The sequence below is a fragment of the Prunus dulcis genome, chromosome 1 (genome assembly GCF_902201215.1).
Source record: "Prunus dulcis chromosome 1, ALMONDv2, whole genome shotgun sequence".
NCBI lineage: Eukaryota > Viridiplantae > Streptophyta > Magnoliopsida > Rosales > Rosaceae > Prunus > Prunus dulcis.
In genome coordinates, this window is record NC_047650.1 from 30,167,761 (window position 1) to 30,190,896 (window position 23,136).

Genomic DNA, 23,136 nt, shown 5'->3' on the forward strand with positions numbered 1-23,136 from the left:
CCACCTTCGAAGACTCTTCAGACCACTCACTCACAAAAAAAGGATAAAGTTCACAAAATATCAACAGCTTGGTTCATGCGTAACCTTTCCATCTTCACCCAACAAGTAAAAGTAATTTTTCCTTATATTTCCCCGTCTCCTTTGTCATTTTTCTTTATAAAAATTATAATGAAAACTACACTGAAGGAAAGAATCGAACACATGAACTTATATAAATGAATTCTTAATTATTGAAAAGCATCGAACGCATGAGCTTATATACATCGAGTTTTAGTCACTTGAGCTCATATATAGACAAATAAATATTGTAATGCTATGTCTCTAGTACACTGATAAAATGTAAGAACCAACCAAAATAATGGTGAACTTATTAGGTGACAATCAATTTCCAACACTTAAAAGAATTTAAAAGGGCATCCTCCCCTTCTTTTCTGCTTGTTGATCTGATCTTTATGCAATTTCTCTCCATCACTATCACTCGCTTTTGTTTTTCGTCAACTTGCAACAGCCCATAAACTCTTCAAACTATAATATAAATTAAATTAATAAAATATACAAAATATCATAAATCACCGACATGAGGAACTAGAAATCAAATCACAGGTATTGTGATCCAGGTCAGATTCTAATTGACAAATTAAATCAAAAATTCCGAAGAAAAAAGAAATTCAAAGCATGATGATCCACAGCTAATTAAAACAACTGTGTTGTGGGCACTTTTTTTTTCTTTTTCCTTTTTTCTTTTTTCTTTTTTCTTTTCCTAATGGAGCTCCACATCTACATATGGGGTTGGGGGGAGACTGCTTTGCTTGTGTGTATCTTAGAAGAAATCTGCTGTAATCTAAGGGTCATAAATCCTCCACGACATACTCATGGCCTGTATAATATAATTGAAGGGAAACTTGTCAACGAGAAATGTCTGACTTTGCAGTGAATTCCAGTTGTTGCTCCATCTCCCAACTTAGCCCAGAATGCTTAGGAATATATTCCTGGTTGGACAAATCAAACCCGTCAGAAGAAATAAAAATGGACGGGCCAGATCCCATCAATCATCAGTTTTTTCCTTTAACAGTAGCTAGCCACGTGTTAAGGGATGACAATTAAGATATTAAAATGCACCTCTAGCTTGCACATGAGTTCCTGGGCAGTTTGGGCAGAGACAATAATGTGACGGGCTGCAGGGTCAATGAAACCTTCATCCACAGCCTTGTCTATGAACGATAGCAGTGAATTGTAGTAGCCATCTACGTTCAACAGCCCCACCTGCATTAAAAATAATTAACTTTCTTAATCAGCCCCTAATTATCTAATTTAGTTGAGTACAAGGAGGATAGCTGAATTTCTTGTATCTTACTGGTTTATCATGAATTCCCAACTGAGCCCAAGTGATGACTTCCAATAGTTCTTCTAAGGTTCCATAACCACCTGTTAACCAACATCAACATATGGAATATGGATGATTAATATATAATCTGAAACTAAATGATGTGTGTGCGCGCGCGTCCATGTAGAACATTAAATTAAATTAAATTAAATTAAATTAAATATATTATGAGGTTTTTGGATACCTGGTAAGGCAATAAATGCATCAGCTTGGCGGGCCATTTCTGCTTTGCGTTGGTGCATGCCCGATACAGCTCTTACTTCTCCCACAGGCTCTCCTGTGATCTGAGATTACATATACACATTGAGTTTTGGGATTTGATTTGAATTATAAACTTGATCTTACTTAATCACTCGACCAGTTAACTAACTTATACCAGTAAGAAATTGAACTATTACCTCTCTTGGCATGAGAGTCCTGGGAATTACTCTGCAAAAGAAAACAGAGCTAAAGATATTAACTATAAAGAAAATCTTATAGGCAGGGCAGGGCAGGGCAGCTGAGAGAGAGAGAGAGAGAGAGAGAGATGGCAAATGGGATAAGTTACCCCAACACGTGGCGACCACCATCATAGACAGCTTGGGAGACCTGACCCATCAATCCAATGCTTCCTCCTCCATAAACCAAGTCAATGTTTCTTTCAACCTGCAATGTTTCTTTTTATATTAGTAAACAGACGTGCCTCAGTTCAAACATATATAATTACAAGAGACCCAACATTTACGCCATCATTCATATATCACTTTATGATTGTTTATTCCTTAATTCCTTGAGGAAATATCCAGTCATCACTTTTCTCAATAATTCATCATGCACTGTTCCAACCCAACCCAACAATCAGAAGATACTAGAAAGATTACTACTTTTTATGAATTCGGACTAGAAAGATTGAATTCAAAGCCAAATCAATGGCTCAAAGTTCAAAACCCCCTCAGACCCAATTGAAAATGCCTTCTGGGTACCTGAATCTTCGATTAACTTCAAAAATGACACATAAATATCAATTATTCTTACAGATTACGGGTTCTGCTTATGAAGTTATGAGCTTCATTCAATATGTGAAAGGGGAAACAACAATAAAGCTATAAGCTTTAGAAACAGTAAGAAGCAACAGTACCAGTTGTTTGCCAAGTTGGATAGCAGCAAGCTGGTAGCTTGGGTTCTTCCCAGGACTGCTACCGCAGAAAACACAGATACGCTTGAATCTTGATTTCATTGGAGCCTGTTGTTGTTGTTGTTGATTATTCTCCATTAGAGGGAAGGCCTGAAACCAATATGGTTTTCTTTGCAGAGAGAGAGAGAGACAGAGACAGAGAGAGGCCCTTAACGTGAATGAGTTTGTTGTGTTCAACAGTCAGCCAGCCATCCCTATGAATTGAAAGCCATTGCCAAAAGTAGAGGGAATGAAATTGGTTCTATTGGTTCTTTTTTATATAGGAAAAAAGGAAAGGAAGGGGAAAAAACGAATGCCCCACACATCACATCACATCTCTCAATTTCTCGTCTCGTGAGAATGAATTTCACGTTGATATTGACGCTGAGTTATTGTACGCTCCTTAATTTTGGGAACAGAATGACGGTATGGGATATTCTTTTAAATTTTTTGCTTTAATGCCTGCTTCGTTTAGCACTTGCTGAATCGAAAGGATGAAAATTGCAAACAAATAAACGAACGAGTTTAACAGAGGAATTTTGCCTTTAAATCCCAATCCCTGAAACAAATAATGGAGTTTTTAACCTTTAACGTGAAATTAAAATACGAACCACAAAAAGAATTTTTAATTCCTTCGTTCTAAAAATAATATTCCCACAGTTTCCCTCTCATGAAAAGACGTCTCGAGTGCCGCACAGACTTTGAGAGGGAGGAGGTCACTGTTCTCTCGTCCTCCCCTCTTCTATATGCTTTGAGATGCACAAATACCCCTTCTCTGCCTTACTTTTGAAAACTTACGACTTTTATGTCAGAATTTTTTTGTCCTTTTATGGTTATCAGTGGAGGTACGCTTTGTGCTATTTAGGTTGTTGCAGGTGTTATTCTCGCACTTATATTTATGTATTTATAATAATCTTGTGTGTTTATATGTATTTGTACCGGCATTTTGTGTATAAATTATAAATGCAATCTATTATTTTTATTTATATATAAAAAATTAAGAGTATATCACATACTTGATTTCTAGATTAATTAATATATTCGCATGCTTATTGGATTATTTTGCTAATTAAAGCTGGTTTTAATAATTATAATAAAATCCACTTGGGAATAGTTGAACTGTAAACTTGAGAGCAGTATTGGGACACATGAAGCGTACAGCAACTTATGGTGTAGTTATATAGTGACGAGGACATGCAATATATGCTTGGAAGATTCTGAAAGTACAATTACTTATTATGATACATCCATTTGTTAATCATGTAATTTAAAATACAAATGGAAATGGCAGATATAGTAGCTAGCTAGCCAGATGGTTTATCGTGCCATGTTCTTCTCCCATATTCTTCAACTTGCAAATTAAATATCCAGGTGGTACCTAGCTACTCATAAATATTAAATCATATGTAGATCTATTTATTAAATCTTATTTACATGAAAGCCTATTCAAAGTAATTATATATATTTATATATCACCATAAGTAGAATTCTGCACTTGAACCAGTTATTTTAATTTCATCAAGTCTAATTTGACTTTTTCATAATTAATCTTAAATAAATTGATTCATCCTGTTTTATCTACATACCAATTACCATATCTTGCGAGTGTGTATATATATCACTGTGCTATCACGTGGCACACGTCTCTAGATTAAGATTTTCAGTTTCTTTCTTCTTCTTTTTTTTCAGGAAAAGAGGAAAAAGTCATGTAATATTCGAGAAGTTGTATTGTATAGTTGGAAATTCCGACAACATATAAAGTTGTTTTAGACAAAAGATGGTTGAAATGAAGTAAAGCCGACCTTATCCCAAACTTTTTTTGGAGAATTTTTTGCATGTTCCAGATACATTTTCACATGGAAATTCAAACATCCAGTGCAAGGATTCAGATGGAGAATATTCCCTTCCAATCAAAGTTCAGTGCTGCATAATGCTGAGGAATGATAGACGTTATTTTCTAATAGTTTAGAATGTTCCAAAGTAACTTATCTTTTGATGTTTTAGTTCTTTTGATGAAATTAAAAAGTATATATATTCCTTTATTTTTGTCTTTCTGAGTGTTGGTGGGGTATATTGATTTGTGTTTGCATACATGATACATGCAATAAAGAGGAGGAGATGGTTTGCTTACCTTTTGGGCCGTGAATGGCTCCTTTATTGACTATTGCATTCGATTATCTTTTGCCTAAAGAGGAGGAATTAATGGGTTTCATTCATTCACAAACCAAAATGTAAATATGCATAAGCTTTGTTTATCATACGAAACTTGGTACACCCTACTCAAAGAGTCGAGAGCTCTAATTTCCTTTCCCACAAGCTCATCTAATCCGCCTCATAACCACGTGTTTTAGTTGCAGGTCTAAAAAGCATATTAAAATTCCATTCTAACTTCAAGGGTGGGGTGACTGGTTTCTCCGATCAAACCCATTAAAATATTCATTTCCTTCTCAACCTTACCTGCCTTCTTGGCATATATGTCATGTCACCATTATATATCTACCATTAATTGACTAAACGAGTCAGGTTTGATTTGTTCATTTCTATATGGTTTTTTAATTTGTTTCCATAAAGGGAAGTTTTGTCCTTCACTAACAACTTAACAAGTGGGTTGAAGAATTTGACTGGTTTGTTACTTTTTATAATGTCGTTTAGAATTGAACACATCCCCAACCAACTGACGACTCATCTGGGAAACTAGCCCTAGTATAGCTAGCGTGACAAGAATAAAACGACTCCTCCAATATAATCCAATATAAAAATATAAAATAAGAGGAAACCAGTCATGACCTTTTTGAGTCTAATCTGTTTCGTTTCATGGCTTCTTTTAGTTGGCAAGTCAGATCAGAGAGACCAATGCATGTTCATGATTCGTTGTCCACCGCCGAATTCTATGACTAAGTAAACGAGACCACGTGGCCAATGAAAACCCTACTTCTTCTTCTTCTTCTTCCTCCTCCTCCATACAAGATATGCCATGCACGCTGGAAGTAGGGGTCGATTGTTAATTTATAGATTTGTAAAGAAAAGTGTGAAGGGTTAGATATATAGAATTGGAATAATATAATCGCCATGATGAATCAGTACTGTTGACATTCACTACACCAACATGCGTCATAGATGACTACATGAGGACCTATATTTATCAATTATATATTCCTTCCTTCCTTCCTTCCTTCCTTCATGGGGTTTGCTTTGCTGCTCAAATTCCTTCATATATATAAATAATAGGAGGATTTCTTGCCCAGTTCTAAATTTGTTTAATGCGTTCCTACTTCTAATAAAAATAATATTCTTCACGGAAAATACTTGTATTTAATAATCAAAGCAACGGCCCCATCATCATCATCCATCAATCCAAATCTTTACTGGATTAGGTCATGCTCGACCGTATACATTCAATCGCAGCAGCTCTTTTTGTGGACCGGATAAATATAATATTTCGGATAAATGTTTGAGTGAGAAATGGAGGTATGACTATGAACTCAACTCAATACGTGGATATCAAACATTCCAATTTCCAAAACTAATCCTGTTTTATCTCCAATTTATAAAAAGTAAGAGAGAGATTGGATTTCAATTTTCAATTTTGTGAAAGAAGAGGAGCAATAATGGGTCCCCAAATTCCCCACCACCCGACCATTACAAGCTGTGATTGCGGTGCACTCGTGCGCTTGGTTTTGTTCTGAATCTGATTACTCTCAATTTTATCGCGCATATCTTCTTCGCAGGACATTTATGACTTCAAATGCGTACGAGTTTTTCGTGCTAACTTCATAGAAATTCAATTCAAAGGGTGAGATTTACTACCACACTCAATTTTAATGCTATTATTAATTCTTTTTGCACACTTTGTTTTGTTGTTCATCATCCGCCTACACAGCACAGGGACAATACTTAATGGAAGATGATATTACCAATAAAATAATGAGACGCATGCATACATAACAAGAGGTTAACAAGTCATGACAAACATGTTTTAATTTTTGGCCAATAATCATGACTCATGACAAACATGTTGGGAAGGGGTACTTTTTTATTTATTTATAAAGTTAATTTTGTCGCCATATCTAGGGACGGGGTAAATAGTTAGCAAAAGAAAATGAGTATGCAAAGAATTTATAACTCAAGTGGTTAAAAGTATTTATTCATGCACCTGAGATCTTAGTTCGATTCTCTCCTCAACTAATATCACTTATATGAAAATAAAATAAAAAAGAATTGGGTGTCTTGTGTATTTTCATTTCAATAATAAAAAAAGAAAACACTTAACACTCATGACACGTCTTTTGATGGCAGAGGAGAAAAAGGTCTTTTCGATTCTCTCCTCAAACAATTTCAGTTTACAACATCAAGGACAAAAATGTCTTTTGATACGGTAAAAGGACTATAACTATCGGGACCCGCCTTGGGCCATTCATAACGCCGACTCCTTGAGGCCCAGGGCTAGGGATTCAATAGAAAACTAAGGCCCGGGTTTATGATTTCCTAGAGAAAATTTTGCTTCTGTAATTTTCTAGGAATTCAATTCTACATTTGCGCGATCTGATTTTCTCTCGAGACAGATCGATGATTAGTATTTCTCAGAAATACAGCAACTATATCGATGCTAGCTTCCTGATAGTTACCAGCATCGTTTGGGTTTAGGGCTTTTCGATGGCAGAGGAGAACAAAGCGGCTTTCGTAGGACACCGTCAATGGCGACAATGCATGATCTCTCCGCGACGTCATTAATGGGGACGAGCACTGTTACCCAATTTTTTTGTTCACACATTTTTCCTGTGTTAATTCTAGGGTTTTGTATTTAGATCGCAAGAGGATGTGTACTTGCTTAGGGTAACGACGCTAATGGCGAGAATGTACGAGATAGGGTGAGCATGGCTGCCCTAATGTTATAATGGGCCTATTGGTCTTCTGCTGCCAACAGAAATTGTAACCACAAAAAGAAGCACACGAGATGATTATGGGCCTAGCACATACATGTTGTAGGGTGGCATAAACACGGCCTATTAAGAAAAAAGCACTAAACAAAATTGACTCAACCCAATTTTATGTAAAAAAAAAAAAAACAGACGAACCCAAGCTTTTATCATGGCAACCAGCTATTACAATTAGAAAAAATTTAACTCAGTACACTATCGCGATTACAATTTGAAAAAATAAATTACTCAATGCACTCAATACTCGAATCTCACCTGTTACGACAATTTGGGGTTGTCCCACTTATACAATCTGCTCTCCACCGACCAATACTTTGCCGAGTCGCCACTCCATGGATAGCGCTTATAGTGTAACAGAAACACAACTAATCGAAAAATAATTTATGCTGCCATTTTGACATCCGAGTATATAGTACAACAATTTCAGCACAAGCAGAAGAAACTCACTCTACTTGTGGCCATACCCAGGCTGGGGTGGAGGTGGCCTCCTATGGCCTCTTCTGTCCAATCCGGAGTACTGGTTTCCAGACTGTTGAGGGCGGCCATACCCTCTGCCCGGGTTCTGGCTAACCTGTGGAACCCAGCCATCAAAACCTTGAGCAGGGGGTCCAGATGGTTGGTAATTCTGATAGTTGTTATACCCGCCTTGATAAGGAACAGGAGTGACCCCTGGTGGAGCTTGTGGAATAGGTCTCTGAGGGTAGATTGGTCCTCCGCTCTGGTGATTTCCTGAATGGTGGTATCCTTGCCCAGAACTCCTTTCATAATGTTGAGTATGAGAGCTATTCTGATGATGGTGGGCAGCTGACGAAGAATGTCGATCATTATATGCAGGGTCACCATGTCTTGGGATGGCATTAACATTGGAAGCTCGGTGTTGAGCTTGAGGATGGTGGATTGTTCTAGGTGGTGGCATTCTACTGTGTCCCTGTGCATAGCTTCCGTTATTGGTGAAGGAATGGTGTGGTGGGTAATTCGGAGGCCCGACATAAGATGGTCGAAGGGCATGCATCTGATTGCCATACCCATTGGAGTCTACCTTAGGCTGTAAGCTATTAACAATAAGGCGATGTGCCGCTTCCTCGAGATGTCTTCCAGAAATGCTTCCAGGAGGGTTCTGCCTGAAAACGAAAGCAAAATCCATAATTGTAGAAGATAAATTGCTGGGTAGGAGGCAGGGTGTTGCCTTTTATCAAACGGGATAATGGAGCAGGGTCTAACCTGGCATTGTCAAATGGCCTTCTGGCATTTTCAAATGGCTTTCGCCCAGACTCTTCATGCCACAAAACAGGTGCAGGCTTCAAATCCCCCACTGACACAATCTGAAATTAACTTGATGTAAATTGATATGCTAGAACGAGAACCATCATCAAACTAGTGCAGCTACATTCTCCATAAAGAAAGAAAAGTCAACACCTATAACCCTTGTTCTTTTCATTGCTAATCACTGTACTCTCAAACTTGCTAAATATTGATGTATATGATCATATGATTATTATCCTAAATCCGACCATAAGTAACAAAGTGAGACGCTTAAAAGAGAATCCTAAAATGCGAGAAGCAGTATTGTTCAAGCCGGTTTGTCATCAGCTACATTTGTATTGTTACTTTGATTACTTTAATGTTGCTTGAAATTACAGTAATAGCCAAGTCATGTAAACGCATTAAAAAACACACAAAGTAACAATCACCACTCATATGTATATCATATAACAAAATTCTGATTGAAAAGCATCTTAAGATAAATATAAACAAGATTTACCTTCTTAGGAAATATAACACCTGCAGGTGGTCGAGTTATATGCTTATGCCCATCTGGTAGTCTGTATATCGCACATCTGAACATAAAGGGAAAACATTACATTTCGGAAATGCACGATCACTTCAATAAATAAATAAATAAAAACACATCTATTAATGAAGCCACTTTTTTTATATTAATAAATGGAGCTTTAGAGAACAGGGAGAGTGTGATGAGAAATCTAGGGAAATCTTTATAGCTAAGTCCATAAAATATAGCAAATAAACTTTTCATTTTAAAAACATACATTACTTGGTTGTCCATAATATCCTCCATGCTTTCAACAGGAGACCGGAACACCGGAGGACAAGGCTCTCCAGTGCAAGGAGATATATAACCGTTCATACCTTCACTGCATGCATCCCTAAATAAAATCAGAAAATAATCCAAACAGTTCTTAAATATACGGTCAACATGAAAAACAGAGAACAAAATAAAACTTGATAATCATGTAGCAGATAGGGACATAACAGCTGGCACAGAAAATGATTTCCATCTATACATACCAAAATTTGACTACTAAAACATCGGATTTTTCTGGATAGAAATATCCTTATTCAAACAAAATATACCAAAAAAGAGCATGATCCTCAAGAATAATATTATATATAAACACATAATAAAGCAACTTGAATCTTCCACACCTACAATATGGAATACTAGCCGTATGATCTAATAGCATAAGCTTTGCCAAATCAAGAGAAACAACCAATCAATACCCAATAGTATTGAAAAGTTGTTCACCAAAGCATAAAGTCAATTTAATGTATAGATTTGCAGCACAAACCTGTACTTGGGATCGATCTGCTCCTTAACTTCAACTCGCTCTTTGTCTGTCAACTGTTTACAGCGATTGTCAAGAGAATATATGCATACAGAGAGAGGATGAGACGATGTAACAAAAAGCATCTCAAACATCACACTGTTTCTACGGGTCTCCTCTTCCTGCACTCAGTAAATGAAAGCGGAGTTGAAAAACAAATACTACTGGGAGCACAAAGAGAGGAAGTTAGAGCCTGTAACGCAAACTCAAAAGATTACATACCGTTAATGTATGTTCGAGTTTTTCAACCTCAGCAAGAAGACGGGCTTCATCAATAAAAGGCAACTTCGCAATACCCTTCAGAAAAGCAAAAAGATGTCAGAGACTACACTTGACAGTCGTCCAAAATACATAATTCCCATCATGCATAAAACCAAAATAAGTTACAATAAGAGACAGATACCTGCCAAGCAAACCGCTTCCCATTCATATCCACTTCAAAATCTGGTTCCAAACAAAGGTTCAGAGAAGTGTCTTAATAAGCAAGTCAACCCCAAATAAGAGCTAAACCGCCAATCTTTAGACAGAAAACATACCAACAGGGTAAAAATCAATGATAGGTGAGTTTGGATCAGTCATCAGCTTCCTATACTGCTCAGGAAGGGCATGGGAGCTGCAAATGGATTATCATTAGTGCATTGCTTGATGGAAAATCTTTTACACATAAAAGGAAAAAATCAACACCGCACCTTGCAGCAGGAAAAACCCCCAACAGCTGATTGAATGGTTTAAAGGGAGAGCCCAAATCAAAACTTATATTTAGCTGGTCAAGGTCCTTGAGATCAGATGCAAATGGTGCATAATGATAGGGATAAAACCTGAAAAGGGACATTCATCGGCATGATAAAGATATTTAACTAACATCATCGATGCAGATATTTATTTCTGTTCAAATTAATCATCTATGTAACTTCCCCTAAAAAATAATATACAGCTAATATGATTTATTTTTTAACCACATCAGCGTGTAAATATAAAACACCACATCACCCTCGAGTTTAAGCGATTGAATCTGAAAAGAAATTACCAAAGTCAATCTATTGGCATTTCACATCTTAGAACTACATTGCTTAGTCCTGCTTTCAATGGTAAAACAAACATTATTTCAATATGTTATTACTGTTTTTGTGTGATAATCTAACCCTGCATGTGCTTAAACCAATCCTTATACAGCACTAACCACCACATCCAGATGATAATTTCAGCCAAAAAAACAAATGCTAGAGTAGTAAAAGAATACATAGTTAGAAACCCTCAATTACAGAATGATGAGAGTATGACCCACCCTCTTGTGAGGTATATTCTCAGTAACATCAACGCATCAATTCTAAAGAACAAAAACACATCATAGTGGAAATGTGAAACTTGAGCTACCATAGCAACATACGAGAAGAAGGAAGGTAGAGATCACAAACTACTCACCACTGCCATGAACAAACCCCTTCATAATAATAGTGCATCACCCAACATAGACCTTCCGTGTATCGCAAAACCTACCCAATCAGCACAAACATGAGAAAAATACAAATGGGTTTTACAAATAAACATTTGACATAAGCAATACAAGAACTCATATACATACAACATCTTTTCGAATTGCTTCACGTTCTTCAGGAGTTTTTGCAGAAAACTTTTCTTCATAATACCTATCTTTCCACCCAGGTTCTCCCAATTTAACCTAATGAAATAAGACAAAGAATCCCATTAATAATGCAAGCTTCTATTGTATAATTCATGCATATCAATTATCAACTTAACCAGTATTATGAAACTGAATAGTATTGAGATAATATAATGAGCTTGAAATTGATAATTCTTCTGTTTTCACTTAGCATAGAATTATACAGATAAACATGGCAATGCAACAAGACCCATATGCATAACAACAGTTAAACATTTATTCGTCAAACTACCATACTTTTGAAACATAAAAATCAAACTCTATGAAAAATAACAAAAACAAAACATTGTCCACAAGTGATGCTTGCAGGTACACATGCTACTGTGGTTGCAAGTTACATGCACACTCCGTAAATGTTCAATATCTCAAAATAGCTTTCAAACGATTTATAAACACATACGTTTTCAACTTCGATATACAAAAAATGTGTACCAATCAACATCTACAGCAATACCAAATACACAATATAAGATTTCTCGCAAGTTAAAAACAAGTAACCAAACCTTGTCTTCATCACCATTTCCCGAGTTAAAAAGGTCAGATTTCTCGCGCAGAACCTCCTTTAACTTTGCTTTTAATTCTTCTTTGTTTCCATCTACCTATAACCAAAAAGAGGTGGCAGCTTAGGGACCAAATAATTATTAATGTATACCAGCAGAATTCGTTAGACATTAAATCCTATTTGTAATATAATTATTATGAAATAACACGATAAAGATCAGCCTGTATATGTCAGACGATAGATGTTTTGTGTAAAACTGATTTTTTATGATAAACAACATACATCTCCTTCAAGACTGTTCTCAGCTTCAACAATAGCAGCACCGATGGTTGACCCCTCTAAAGACAAACGTGCTACCTTTCGAGGATTCGCTTGACCATTAAATTTTCCAGATTGTTGATAGGGGGAAGGCGAATGACCTGAAGCAAGACGAGAACCATGAAAACGAGAAACTGCAACTAATGAATCTGGTTGCACTTCGGGCCTTGCATCATCTCCTCTTCTCAATTGCCCCTTCTCACGCTTTATTCTATCTGCCTGCCGCTGGAAAGGGGAGGGGAGGGGAGGATTGTGTTGAGCAAATGTGGCTTGAATTTAAAATTATATAAATAAAATATGATCACCTCAGAAAATGATAGGATGCACAAAAAGCAGTCTCATCACCATTAAAACCTTTGACAGTAAGATGCTACTATCATAATTAGAATCCTACCTTTTCAATTATGTCAATCAATAAGCACTATTTCACTTCTTTCTGGACCTTAGAGGTTAACCTAAACAGCCTAAACAAACATACCAAACTAACCAATTATGTCAATCAATAAGTCTCTTCCCCTCGTACACAAAATCATGTAACATCAAAGCAGTTATACAATCACATCAAACAAGGTGGGAACAAGATAAGAAGACTGCAGCAGCTAGGGCCAGTAACCAAGATCTTGCCTAGCTTCACTCAATGAACGACAAATATGGTAACTAGATGAAGTTCCCCTCAAGTTAGCTTCTTGTGGCAACTAAAGAACAAACCTGATGCAATCGAGCTCTTTTCTGAAATATTTTATCTTCATAAGAACCAACTGCCTGAATGAAATGCTCTACTCGACTCAAATTCGGCTGAGGAAAAAAATACAAAAAAATAAGAATACTACAGAGGACATGGTAAAGCCAAATGTAAATTATTTACTTAAATAGCCTGCAATACAGTCGGTTACATACCTTGCTTCCATCAGTCAAATATCCACCCAATGCCCTAAATTCCTTTTTGTATACAGCGAAAAGCAAGTTGATCGCACCCTGAAAAATCACAAACGAGAAAATTATAACAGGATAATATTCTCCTCTTATTTACCTCATCACCAAGAGAAGGCCACAAGAAGAATCTTTTTTATGTTATTTTACCACCCTACTAAGTTACTACATGGACAATATTTTTTTTAATAAAAACTTTCATATATACCTCTGTCAATATGATAGGGGAAAGAAATATCAATATAGTCCAATTTATTAGGCTTAATAAAATGTTGCATACCTCACGAATCTCCAGTGTCGGCATGTGTGGTAAGAAATCGTTGCCAACAAAGAAACAAATGAATATAAAATCATCTACGACGCGCTCAGAATCAATCTCAATTGGGGAATTGGGAATTTGCATCTCAAGCTCCAAATATTCTCTAAGAGTCCAGATGTTGAGAAACTGCCAAAACAGAGATAAGAGCTTAAATATAGTGTCACGCATTATTCATAAATACACAAAACATGTGCCACAAGTTCTATCCAACAAAACCTACATTCACAAGTGCTCTAAACTGAAAATTCGCAATCCCAAAATCACAACCCCCAATATTCAATTTCAATGTATGATGCTAGACACAGACAGCCTCCCTCTTTTTCTTTCATACCAATGATTTGGGTACCATACCACACGAGAAATCTGACGATTACTATTACTATCTTTTATAGTTTTTAGTAGATAGGCTGAGGGGGGAAAAGATACACTTTGGTATTTTTCACCTTTGCAAAGGGTAAATCTGTAGGAGTCGGGGCCTTCGGGCAAAATAATAACCTAAAAGAACTTTTTGAGATTTAAACATTTCTTTTATGGTATCCGTATACTCTACGGTAAGTGCATTGCAAAAAACCTAAATTGATATGGCTTCTTGGCCACAGCCTCGCCATCAGCTTTCTCATCAAACCTAACCTGATAATGCTAGACACAGACAGCCTCCCTTTTTTTCTTTCATACCAATGATTTGGGTACCATACCACACAAGAGAAATCTGACGATTACTATTACTATCTTTTATAGTTTTTAGTAGATAGGCTGAGGGGGGAAAAGATACACTTTGGTATTTTTCACCTTTGCAAAGGGTAAATCTGTGGGAGTCGGGGCTTTCGGGCAAAATAATAACTTAAAAGGACTTTTTGAGATTTAAACATTTCTTTTATGGTATCCGTATACTCTACGGTAAGTGCATTGCAAAAAACCTAACCTGATATGGCTTCTTGGCCACAGCCTCGCCATCAGCTTTCTCATCAAACTCTCCGGCCTTCCGTTTCACCTTTCCTTCGCAATTTGCCGCTAAATGACCCATCTGACCGCATAGGAAGCATTTGTCTTGCTGTCCAGGAGTGAAAACAACCTAAAATGTAGCATTGCCAAAGGCCACAAGCATTAGTTGGAATCAAGATGAAAATAAAGGCAACCATCTACTAAACAAAAGTAACCATACAGAAATACAAACTGATTTGATTTTTAGAATGAAAATTGCAAAATCATAAATGCAAACCTCTCGAAGAATTGAAAAATGAACTTCATGAGTAGCCAAAGCAAGCATAATCAAATCGGCATCCTGTAATTGACCACCCATTAATAGAGTATGGAACTTTTTACAACCATAATCAGGGCAATTTATAAAGTAATGCATAAATGAATATGGGGTACAAGCAAATGCTTAAGGAAGAAATATACCAAACCATACAGGCAATGGCGTGTATTTGGATCATAACCGGGAAGATTTCTTTGAAGACGAATATATGACATAACTTTGTGTTCCCCTTCGCCCGGGACATTTGCATCAGAAAGAATAACCTTCAAAAATAAAAATAAAAGATTTGTTAAAAGTAGAACATTCATCGCAATTAAAATGTAATAAAAAAGATGTCCATGATATTAATTGCAAAGGAACCACCACACAATTATAGGAAGACAAGGGAACAAGACAAGGAAAATACCTTAACATTTTTCCATCCAGGGTCATTGTTTAGTCTAAGATGGACATAGTATTGCAATGCAACTGACAAAACAGCCATAAATTGAGTCCCAGGAGTGATAACATTAGAATCAACAACTTGCGACTGCTGTTTGGGTGGAAGTTTTCTCCCCTCCGTTTCAAACTCCTCACGTAGCCGTTCTTCTTCAGCTGCCTATAAAAGAGAAACCAAAAATTAAAAAATGGAAATGCTTAGCTTTTGTTCTCTTACTTTCTTCCCCCCTTCCAATGGAGGTTGGAAAACCTAACTGAAAAAAAAATGTTACAAGCAAGAATTCAAGAAATCAATAAAACATATTCACAGAATGAGAGAGAGGAATAGAGATTAACATGCCCCGGCATCGTCTAAATGGTTCAAGACTGTGTATCCCCCAAATATAATTTCTTATGGCAAATGCACATTCCAAAACAAAAGGTATCTTTGATTAAGGTTGAAAAGAGAATCATGGGAGAATATCTGCCAAGCAATCGAAACATCTATGGGCCACTCAAGAAACAACCCATACAAGCACCACAAGAGTTATGAGCAAAGAAGGAACAGGTTGTTGGGTCGTCTAAAAATAACACAAACTGCGACACTAATAACTAAAACAAACATAACTAATAAAACGAAGAATATGCATATAATCACAATTGATGATAACACTAGAAATAGTTATAAGATGCAATTTTTTCAACTCCTACAGATACTCCACTATAAGCTACAGAGGAAATTTTGTAGTGCCAAGGGAACAAACTGCTTTTGTTTGTTCAGTTACTAGTAAAGGCAAGATATATGGGCAGATTTATTCATCTCTCAGTTGTTTGTGATGAACAAACCTTACTTTATAGAAGAATGAGAAGTTACAAGAAAAATACAAGCCCTTCACGTGCAAACACATGGAGGACCCACCTAGCATCCACAAGAGGACGTACCGCATCTGCTGCATCTTTAGCAGCTCTAAATCGCCGAGACCGCTGTTGATTCATTTTTGCCCTGGGGGCAACGCCATCTATCAATTGTTTACAATAATCAGTATTACAAAAATTGCACACCATATAGCATTCGCTTGTACAAAAGGAAATTTCAGTTCCCATTCCAACACTCACCAATAGCCATGTATAATAGCTTTCGAGGTCGCACCATCACAAAGAGTCTATCTATGTAGTCAAACATGCACTGAAATACCTCATCAAAGGTTGATGGAGAAGGCTGCATCAGTTAAAATAACACGGTTAAGACATACAGCTCTAACAGAAAATACATAAAGAATTTCATAGACAAGCAAATTCAAAGCAAATTTTCACTCCAATAAAAGGGGGAAATACTTTACACATGAGGCATTGTAGTTGAACAATCAAAGTATACAAATTGCAATTCGAATAAATGCACGAACAGCAAACAAAATCAACACAAGAAAATAAACCATGTATATATATATATATTCATAATCACATTGTAGAAAAAACAAAGCAAGGAAATCAATCTATCAAAGCGTACCCTATCTTCGGGGTGAAAACAGGGGTGAATAATCCCGTTCATGTCGAGGTAAAGATTGTCGTATTCAAGACCATTAGGGTTTGGTTTACTGGTGTCAACCGGAATCGATATGTTATCGATTACAACGGGTTCTTCTTCCACCACGTCGACCACCACGAGCGGATACTTCTCCGCCAACCATCTATAGAATGCTGGAACTCCCATTGTCAATTGCTCGCAGCCTAGCAGGCCTCTCTCGCAAATCAACAAAAAAGAAGGCGCAAGAAAGTTAAAGAAAACCGCAACCCTAACCCTAACTGAAGCTCTCGGAGGAAGACTATATGTGAAAGTTGCGAAGGCAGAAACCGTGCGCTAGTCTTTCTTTGATATGAAATTGCTTCGCTGGGGGCGAATTAGGGTACGAAACCAAGTGACGGGACGGTTATACCCCTACCAATTGGACAAAATAAGCAGATGCTTCGAGGTTATTTTTGGTTGAAAAGAAAGAAACACAGACTGGGGTTTTTTTATGTCTACAACAGTGGGATTTTAATGAGTCGTAGCCTCCTAGGTCGGTTGTCTATCCTATCTGAGCTAGAGACGACCGACAATTTCCGTAAAGTTTCCAAAAACGAAAACCGAAAGTCCAGCGTCATAAAAAAAGAAGGCCTGCTATAACCGGCCGATCAAACATGGCCCATATGCCAACGATCACCTCCAACGTAAAATTCTATTATGTGAGGGCCTTATTTACTTGATAAGACTCTATTTTTTATATGTTGGATTAAATTTTTTATTTTTCGCAAACTAAAATACACATTTTATTGGTGAAACTCAAAACACTAGATTATTTAACTATTTTATTTATAGTAATTGGTAAACCCATAAAGCTTGTTGAAAAGGCACTACCAAAGCAATGATGTCCCCCAGTCATGGGCTACAAATGACAATATTTTGTTTGTGGAAGACTTGTGGAGATTGCTTCATCTTCATGTATAATAGAGAAAAGGAAAAGGAATGTATGTACTCAAAATTGTAGGCTGAATTCGTTGGCATTCTGATTTGAAGCTGTTCAAGTGGAGGGGAAAACAAACGAGGATTAAAGTTCAATAAATAGGATTTTGACCAATGTAATTCAAGTCAAAACTTTATAATATATGATGGAATAGAAAGTGACGTCCACTATTTGCATATACTAAACTACACTCACAGTCACTCCACAAATCTTCCCACCAACCCCACCAAAAGCAAAAGTACATCAAATAAAAACCCACTGAGTGTGGATGGAGGGCTGGGCTTTGATTTGCTTTATAATAATCACATTCTATTGCTTTCAAAGCAGAGGCCCATATGAAAACCTCACAATGGACAAAAGGCTTCTTCTGGTCCCCAACGTACTTAAGTTTGAGACCACTAAAAAAACCAAGCAGCAGCTGCAGGCATCAATCAAAGGCTCAGCGCAAACGCGTGGTCTGTTTCGGTCCGTAGATCACTTGTTATTCCCTGCTCTTCTCTCCCACCAGACCAAGATGTTCGCCAAATTGAGAGGCCATTTTACAATTTCCCAGATTAACCGGATCTCTTCTGTACTACAACCACTCCATCAGCAGCACTATTCTCCCAAATCCCAACAACCATGTCTCTGACCATTAAACTCCACGTTACCACCTCCTACCTCAATCTCAACCTCAACACTTCCAAAAACACTACCAAAGTCGCAAACTTTAAGGTTAAGCTTCGAACCAAACCCATTTACCATTGCGACCCGTTACTCTCCGTCGTCTCCAACAATTCCGCAATGCATGCTTCTGCTCTACCGGGTCAACCCGCCATCAGGAGCTCGCTGATTGACCCCGACGGCGGGGCTCTGGTTGATCTTGTGGTGCCGGAGAGCAAGAAAGCCTCCAAGGCCTTGGAGGCAGAGTCACTGCCCAAGGTGAATCTTACAAAGGTTGATCTTGAGTGGGTCCACGTCGTCAGCGAGGGATGGGCCAGCCCATTGAGAGGGTTCATGAGGGAGGACCAGTACTTGCAGAGCTTGCACTTCAATTCCTTGAGAACCCAAGATGGGTCTGTGGTCAATATGTCGCTTCCCATTGTGTTGGCTATTGACGACGAGACTAAGGAGAGAATTGGGTCGTTGCCTAATGTGGGGTTGCTTGGACCTAATGGAGATTTAATTGGTATATTAAGCAGGTCAGACCCTGGTCAAGCACGATTATTTACTTTAATCCTTGTTTAGTGTTTGATGATTTGATTCCGTCTTCTTCTTTCTCTTTTTTTCCGTCTGTACAGTGATAGTGATAGTTAAGAAATCTAGTTCATCTTCTAAATAGCCGTATAGATTGTTTGCACATGGAAATTTATGCCGTCTGGGTATTTTTTTTAAATATTTTAATTGTATATATTATTCAGTGATAATCACCTAAATTCGTGCAGAAGAAATGTCATATTATGTATTTCTTTATGTATGGTGACAGACAGCGTAAGCAAGCATCAAGTTCCCAGTGAAAGATGGGGACTTGTTTCTGATTTTAAAAAGTCAATTTGCATATTTCTTTATTGTAATTACACATCTGATACGGCATCCACTATTTTACCCTTTAGAAATTCACTGAACTGTACACACATGCAACACAATTAAACAGGTGCATTTCTTACTAATTCATTGAGAGACTCTCACAAATCCTGTGTAATTGACATAAAATCTTGTTAAATTTCATAAACTACAAATATAAATGCATGCCTTACCGAGTTTATCTAGTCTTATCCCTTAGCTTTCGTTTATATTTGTATTTGTTGTAGCATTGAGATTTACAAGCATAACAAAGAAGAAAGGATTGCTAGAACTTGGGGGTCAACCGCTCCGGGATTGCCATATGTTGAGGAGGCCATCACACCAGCTGGAAACTGGCTTATTGGCGGCGATTTGGAAGTATTAGAGCATATCAAATATAACGATGGGCTTGATCACTACAGACTCTCTCCTCAACAGCTCCGCAAAGAATTTGATAGGCGTCAGGCTGATGCCGTTTTTGCTTTTCAGCTGAGAAATCCTGTGCATAACGGCCATGCTTTGTTGATGAACGATACACGCAGGCGACTCTTGGAAATGGGCTACAAGAATCCAATTCTTTTGCTTCATCCTTTAGGAGGTTTCACAAAGCCTGATGATGTGCCCTTGGATGTTCGGATGGAGCAACATAGCAAGGTCACCACCATGCATTTCCTTTATATAATTTCGATCTAGGATACGCTAAGCATTTGACCTGCCACCAGAAATGATAGCATTCTGTTGCGTATAACCTGCAAATCATCTATTTACATTTTGGTGTTTCACCATTTTGTTGATTGGCTATGTTTTTCGCATATGCATTCAAGTGCCATAGATGCATTGTGATTCTTGCAATGGGTACTTTTTAAATGTTTTAATTCTGCTCAGGTCCTAGAAGATGGAGTTCTTGACCCTGAAACAACCATTGTGGGTATATTCCCATCACCTATGCACTATGCAGGCCCAACTGAGGTACAGTGGCATGCCAAAGCACGGATAAATGCAGGCGCAAATTTCTACATTGTGGGCCGTGATCCTGCCGGTATGGGACACCCAACAGAGAAGAGGGATTTATATGACCCTGACCATGGGAAAAAGGTGTTAAGCATGGCTCCTGGGCTCGAGAAGCTCAATATTTTGCCTTTCAGGGTAGGTGAAATTACACGCTGCTTTTAGTCTTGACTGACGGATTTGTTACATCAGAGTTATACTAGTTCAAATTTGATGAATTCTTACTTGGTAGTATATCCTGCAACACAATTGTTTATTTCACTTGGCTCTTGAGATTGTAGTAGCTTCATCAGTGATTTAGTGGTGGTTGCTGGATACAACACTTGTAATGACAGATGATAATTTGCTCCTTTGTGTGTGCCTGCCAACTACTCTTCTTTTGAATTATATATGGCAGGTGGCAGCTTATGACAATGTGGAGAAAAAGATGGCATTTTTTGATCCTTCGCGTGCTAAAGATTTCCTCTTCATCTCTGGAACCAAGGTAGGGACATAAGTCCTTTTGTTTGCTGTCAATGGTGTATCTGTGGCTAAGGCTTCATGGTAAATGCCATATTAATTAGGAAAATCATATGTCTTCATATCTTCAACGTGAATTTGGTAAACACACTTCTTGTTTCAGATGAGAGCTTTTGCAAAGAGCGGAGAAAACCCTCCTGATGGTTTTATGTGTCCCGGGGGATGGAAGGTTCTCGTCAACTATTATGAGAGCTTGCAAACAGAAGAGGCATCACAGCAACAAGCCGTTTTGTCGACTTAGATATCAAATCAATGATAAAATTAATACCAGAGTTTCAGTCAGCTAAGTTAATTCCAGTCTAGCAGGAGAAGAACGTAGCCGCTAGCCAGATTATAACCGACCCATCGTGTTTGCTAACGAATGCCTGTAAAATATTGATTTTCTTTTTCCCTTTGTCACCCAATTTTTTTGTTTATGAGGTTATATTTATATAATGGGCAAGTACTTATTTTTTTCTACAATTTATGCATTCTTATTTTGTCCTGCTCCTGCTGCTTTTTTAACCTCAACGTAGCTGATATAATTTGGGTTGGGCCGGTCACATTCGATTTCATATTGAAAATGCTTGGCTTGCCTTCCATTGTTATGCTATTAAGCCCAGGTCTGTTCGAACGGAACAAGGATCAGTACTACCAGTACCAGCCATGAAACTTATTATTTGGCACGTGAAACTAATTTAATTGTCTTAATTTGCAAATAATCATTCCAACAGCAACAGTTCATTTATGATCCTGTGTCTGTGTGTATGTATACGTACACGTGTGGTTTTCAAATCGCACAACATTATTCGTTACCTGCATTATTATTCGTTACGATTATTGAGTGCGTTGACCACATGGTGAAGTCAACAGAAACTCAAACTCATATGTTTGTTAGCACTGTTACTTTCATACAAGGCTGGTGAGCACTAGTTAGAGGTTTGAAATCTCCTTTTTCTTTTCTTCTTTTCTTGCTTCACTTGAGAGGTGGTTGAAAACTTGAAATTTCTCCTTATAAGTTTGAACAAACTAGTTATTAATTTAGTAATATTTCTCTCATTAAAATTGAAAGAGGTCTCAAGTTCAATCTCTCTTAAATTTTGATCTCTTTAACTGTAAAGTTTTAATCGACTTATATGGGTAGTTGCTTTTTGGCTATCCAATTTACTTTAGCTAGCAAGTTATGTCAAAACTCATTGGTTCCTATATTTTATTGCTCCATTTATGCCTCCTCACTGCTGTAGTTGGGCTATAATGGTGACCATGCAACAAACTATCCAACCTGGCTTTGGACCCTCTAAGTAGAATGGTGTCCCTGCTATGTATATATGTATGGTGGGTCAGTTATGGACCATATAGACTAATTTGAACTTGACATATAAAATTTCCCCCTATCTGTAATACATTACATGTGCACATACAGATGGTTGAGGTACAACCTTGCAAAGTCCTTTGGTGCTCTGAGTTCCAAGGTGAGCTGTAATGGGGCCATTCCATAAATTCCATTCTCATCAAATTTGAATTTGAAGAGAGACGTTTGCATATTAGTGTAAGCAAGATTAATGGGTTTGATATAGATCGATTATGGTATAGATGAGACGATGTAGGGTTCAGATTATATGTAGATGTAGGTCAAGTGTAGGTAGAGAGGCATATGGTACAATATGTAGCTTTATGCCATTTGGCACCAAAGTGTAGTCGAACTCAAACTTTTCTTAAGTCTCAGTGTGGACTGTGGAACATGTTTTTGTGTCTGATTGGCATTTCATGAACATGAAGGATCGTTTTCTATTCACTCTGCATCATGAGTCATGAGTCATGAGAACCATTTCCCTACCAAATATTATGAGGGAATCCTATCAACAAAGCAACAACATTTGGGCGATTTTATTTTCAGCTTCAAGTGTAACAAGTGCCTTAATATTGTGTGGTCCATTCTTCTTTACAAAGAAGAAGAGAGATGTTGGGGGAAAAGACATGTGATAGTTGGTGCATTTTCTAATTTCTACCCTGGAGTCTGGACCTAGAATTAAATCAAAAAAGAAGCGGTTGGTAATTGAGAGA

General features: G+C 37.4%; 3 protein-coding genes across 5 annotated transcripts; 1 reads left to right on the top strand and 2 right to left on the bottom strand.

Moving 5' to 3' along the window:
• Positions 1-512: 512 nt before the first annotated feature.
• LOC117614123 (cytokinin riboside 5'-monophosphate phosphoribohydrolase LOG1-like) lies at positions 513-2,764 on the bottom strand. Its single transcript, XM_034342821.1, has 7 exons — positions 2,502-2,764; positions 1,932-2,029; positions 1,783-1,813; positions 1,569-1,668; positions 1,355-1,425; positions 1,120-1,263; positions 513-989 (listed from the first exon to the last, which is right to left on the bottom strand). The coding sequence occupies exons 1-7, from the start codon at positions 2,634-2,636 to the stop codon at positions 906-908; spliced, it is 663 nt and encodes a 220-aa protein (XP_034198712.1). The 5' UTR covers positions 2,637-2,764; the 3' UTR covers positions 513-905.
• Positions 2,765-7,594: 4,830 nt separating this feature from the next.
• Positions 7,595-17,453, bottom strand: LOC117631402 (5'-3' exoribonuclease 3). 3 transcript variants are annotated; one of them, XM_034364546.1, is made up of 23 exons: positions 17,031-17,453; positions 16,640-16,742; positions 16,466-16,542; positions 15,513-15,704; positions 15,250-15,369; positions 15,068-15,130; positions 14,771-14,920; positions 13,810-13,974; positions 13,497-13,574; positions 13,308-13,394; positions 12,564-12,824; positions 12,283-12,378; positions 11,681-11,776; positions 11,521-11,591; positions 10,788-10,916; positions 10,635-10,711; positions 10,502-10,542; positions 10,321-10,395; positions 10,063-10,220; positions 9,523-9,627; positions 9,237-9,312; positions 8,696-8,796; positions 7,595-8,595 (listed from the first exon to the last, which is right to left on the bottom strand). In XM_034364546.1, the coding sequence occupies exons 1-23, from the start codon at positions 17,232-17,234 to the stop codon at positions 7,923-7,925; spliced, it is 3,198 nt and encodes a 1,065-aa protein (XP_034220437.1). In that variant the 5' UTR covers positions 17,235-17,453; the 3' UTR covers positions 7,595-7,922. The 3 variants fall into 3 exon arrangements, with proteins under 3 accessions (XP_034220437.1, XP_034220429.1, XP_034220446.1); XM_034364538.1 differs by having other exon boundaries at positions 9,523-9,639; XM_034364555.1 differs by lacking the exons at positions 16,640-16,742; positions 17,031-17,453 and having other exon boundaries at positions 9,523-9,639; positions 16,443-16,526.
• Positions 17,454-18,428: 975 nt separating this feature from the next.
• LOC117614122 (ATP sulfurylase 2) lies at positions 18,429-21,578 on the top strand. Its single transcript, XM_034342820.1, has 5 exons — positions 18,429-19,205; positions 19,815-20,220; positions 20,452-20,712; positions 20,972-21,058; positions 21,197-21,578. The coding sequence occupies exons 1-5, from the start codon at positions 18,646-18,648 to the stop codon at positions 21,332-21,334; spliced, it is 1,452 nt and encodes a 483-aa protein (XP_034198711.1). The 5' UTR covers positions 18,429-18,645; the 3' UTR covers positions 21,335-21,578.
• Positions 21,579-23,136: the final 1,558 nt, after the last annotated feature.

Bases quoted from the DNA above. Each gene is read 5' to 3' on its own strand.
- LOC117614122 (XM_034342820.1), top strand. From the start codon at position 18,646: ATGTCTCTGACCATTAAACTCCACGTTACCACCTCCTACCTCAATCTC. The intron at 19,206-19,814 runs GTCAGACCCTGG...TATTTGTTGTAG, and splicing joins TTAATTGGTATATTAAGCAG to CATTGAGATTTACAAGCATA. The intron at 21,059-21,196 runs GTAGGGACATAA...TTCTTGTTTCAG, and splicing joins TCTTCATCTCTGGAACCAAG to ATGAGAGCTTTTGCAAAGAG.
- LOC117631402 (XM_034364538.1), bottom strand. From the start codon at position 17,234: ATGGGAGTTCCAGCATTCTATAGATGGTTGGCGGAGAAGTATCCGCTC. The intron at 12,379-12,563 runs GTATGTTGTTTA...TTTTGGTTATAG, and splicing joins AGAACAGTCTTGAAGGAGAT to GTAGATGGAAACAAAGAAGA. The intron at 9,313-9,522 runs GTATGTTTTTAA...CTTTATGTTCAG, and splicing joins ATTATGGACAACCAAGTAAT to ATGTGCGATATACAGACTAC.
- LOC117614123 (XM_034342821.1), bottom strand. From the start codon at position 2,636: ATGGAGAATAATCAACAACAACAACAACAGGCTCCAATGAAATCAAGA. The intron at 1,426-1,568 runs GTATCCAAAAAC...GTTGGTTAACAG, and splicing joins TGCATTTATTGCCTTACCAG to GTGGTTATGGAACCTTAGAA. The intron at 1,264-1,354 runs GTAAGATACAAG...TTTTTAATGCAG, and splicing joins TGGGAATTCATGATAAACCA to GTGGGGCTGTTGAACGTAGA.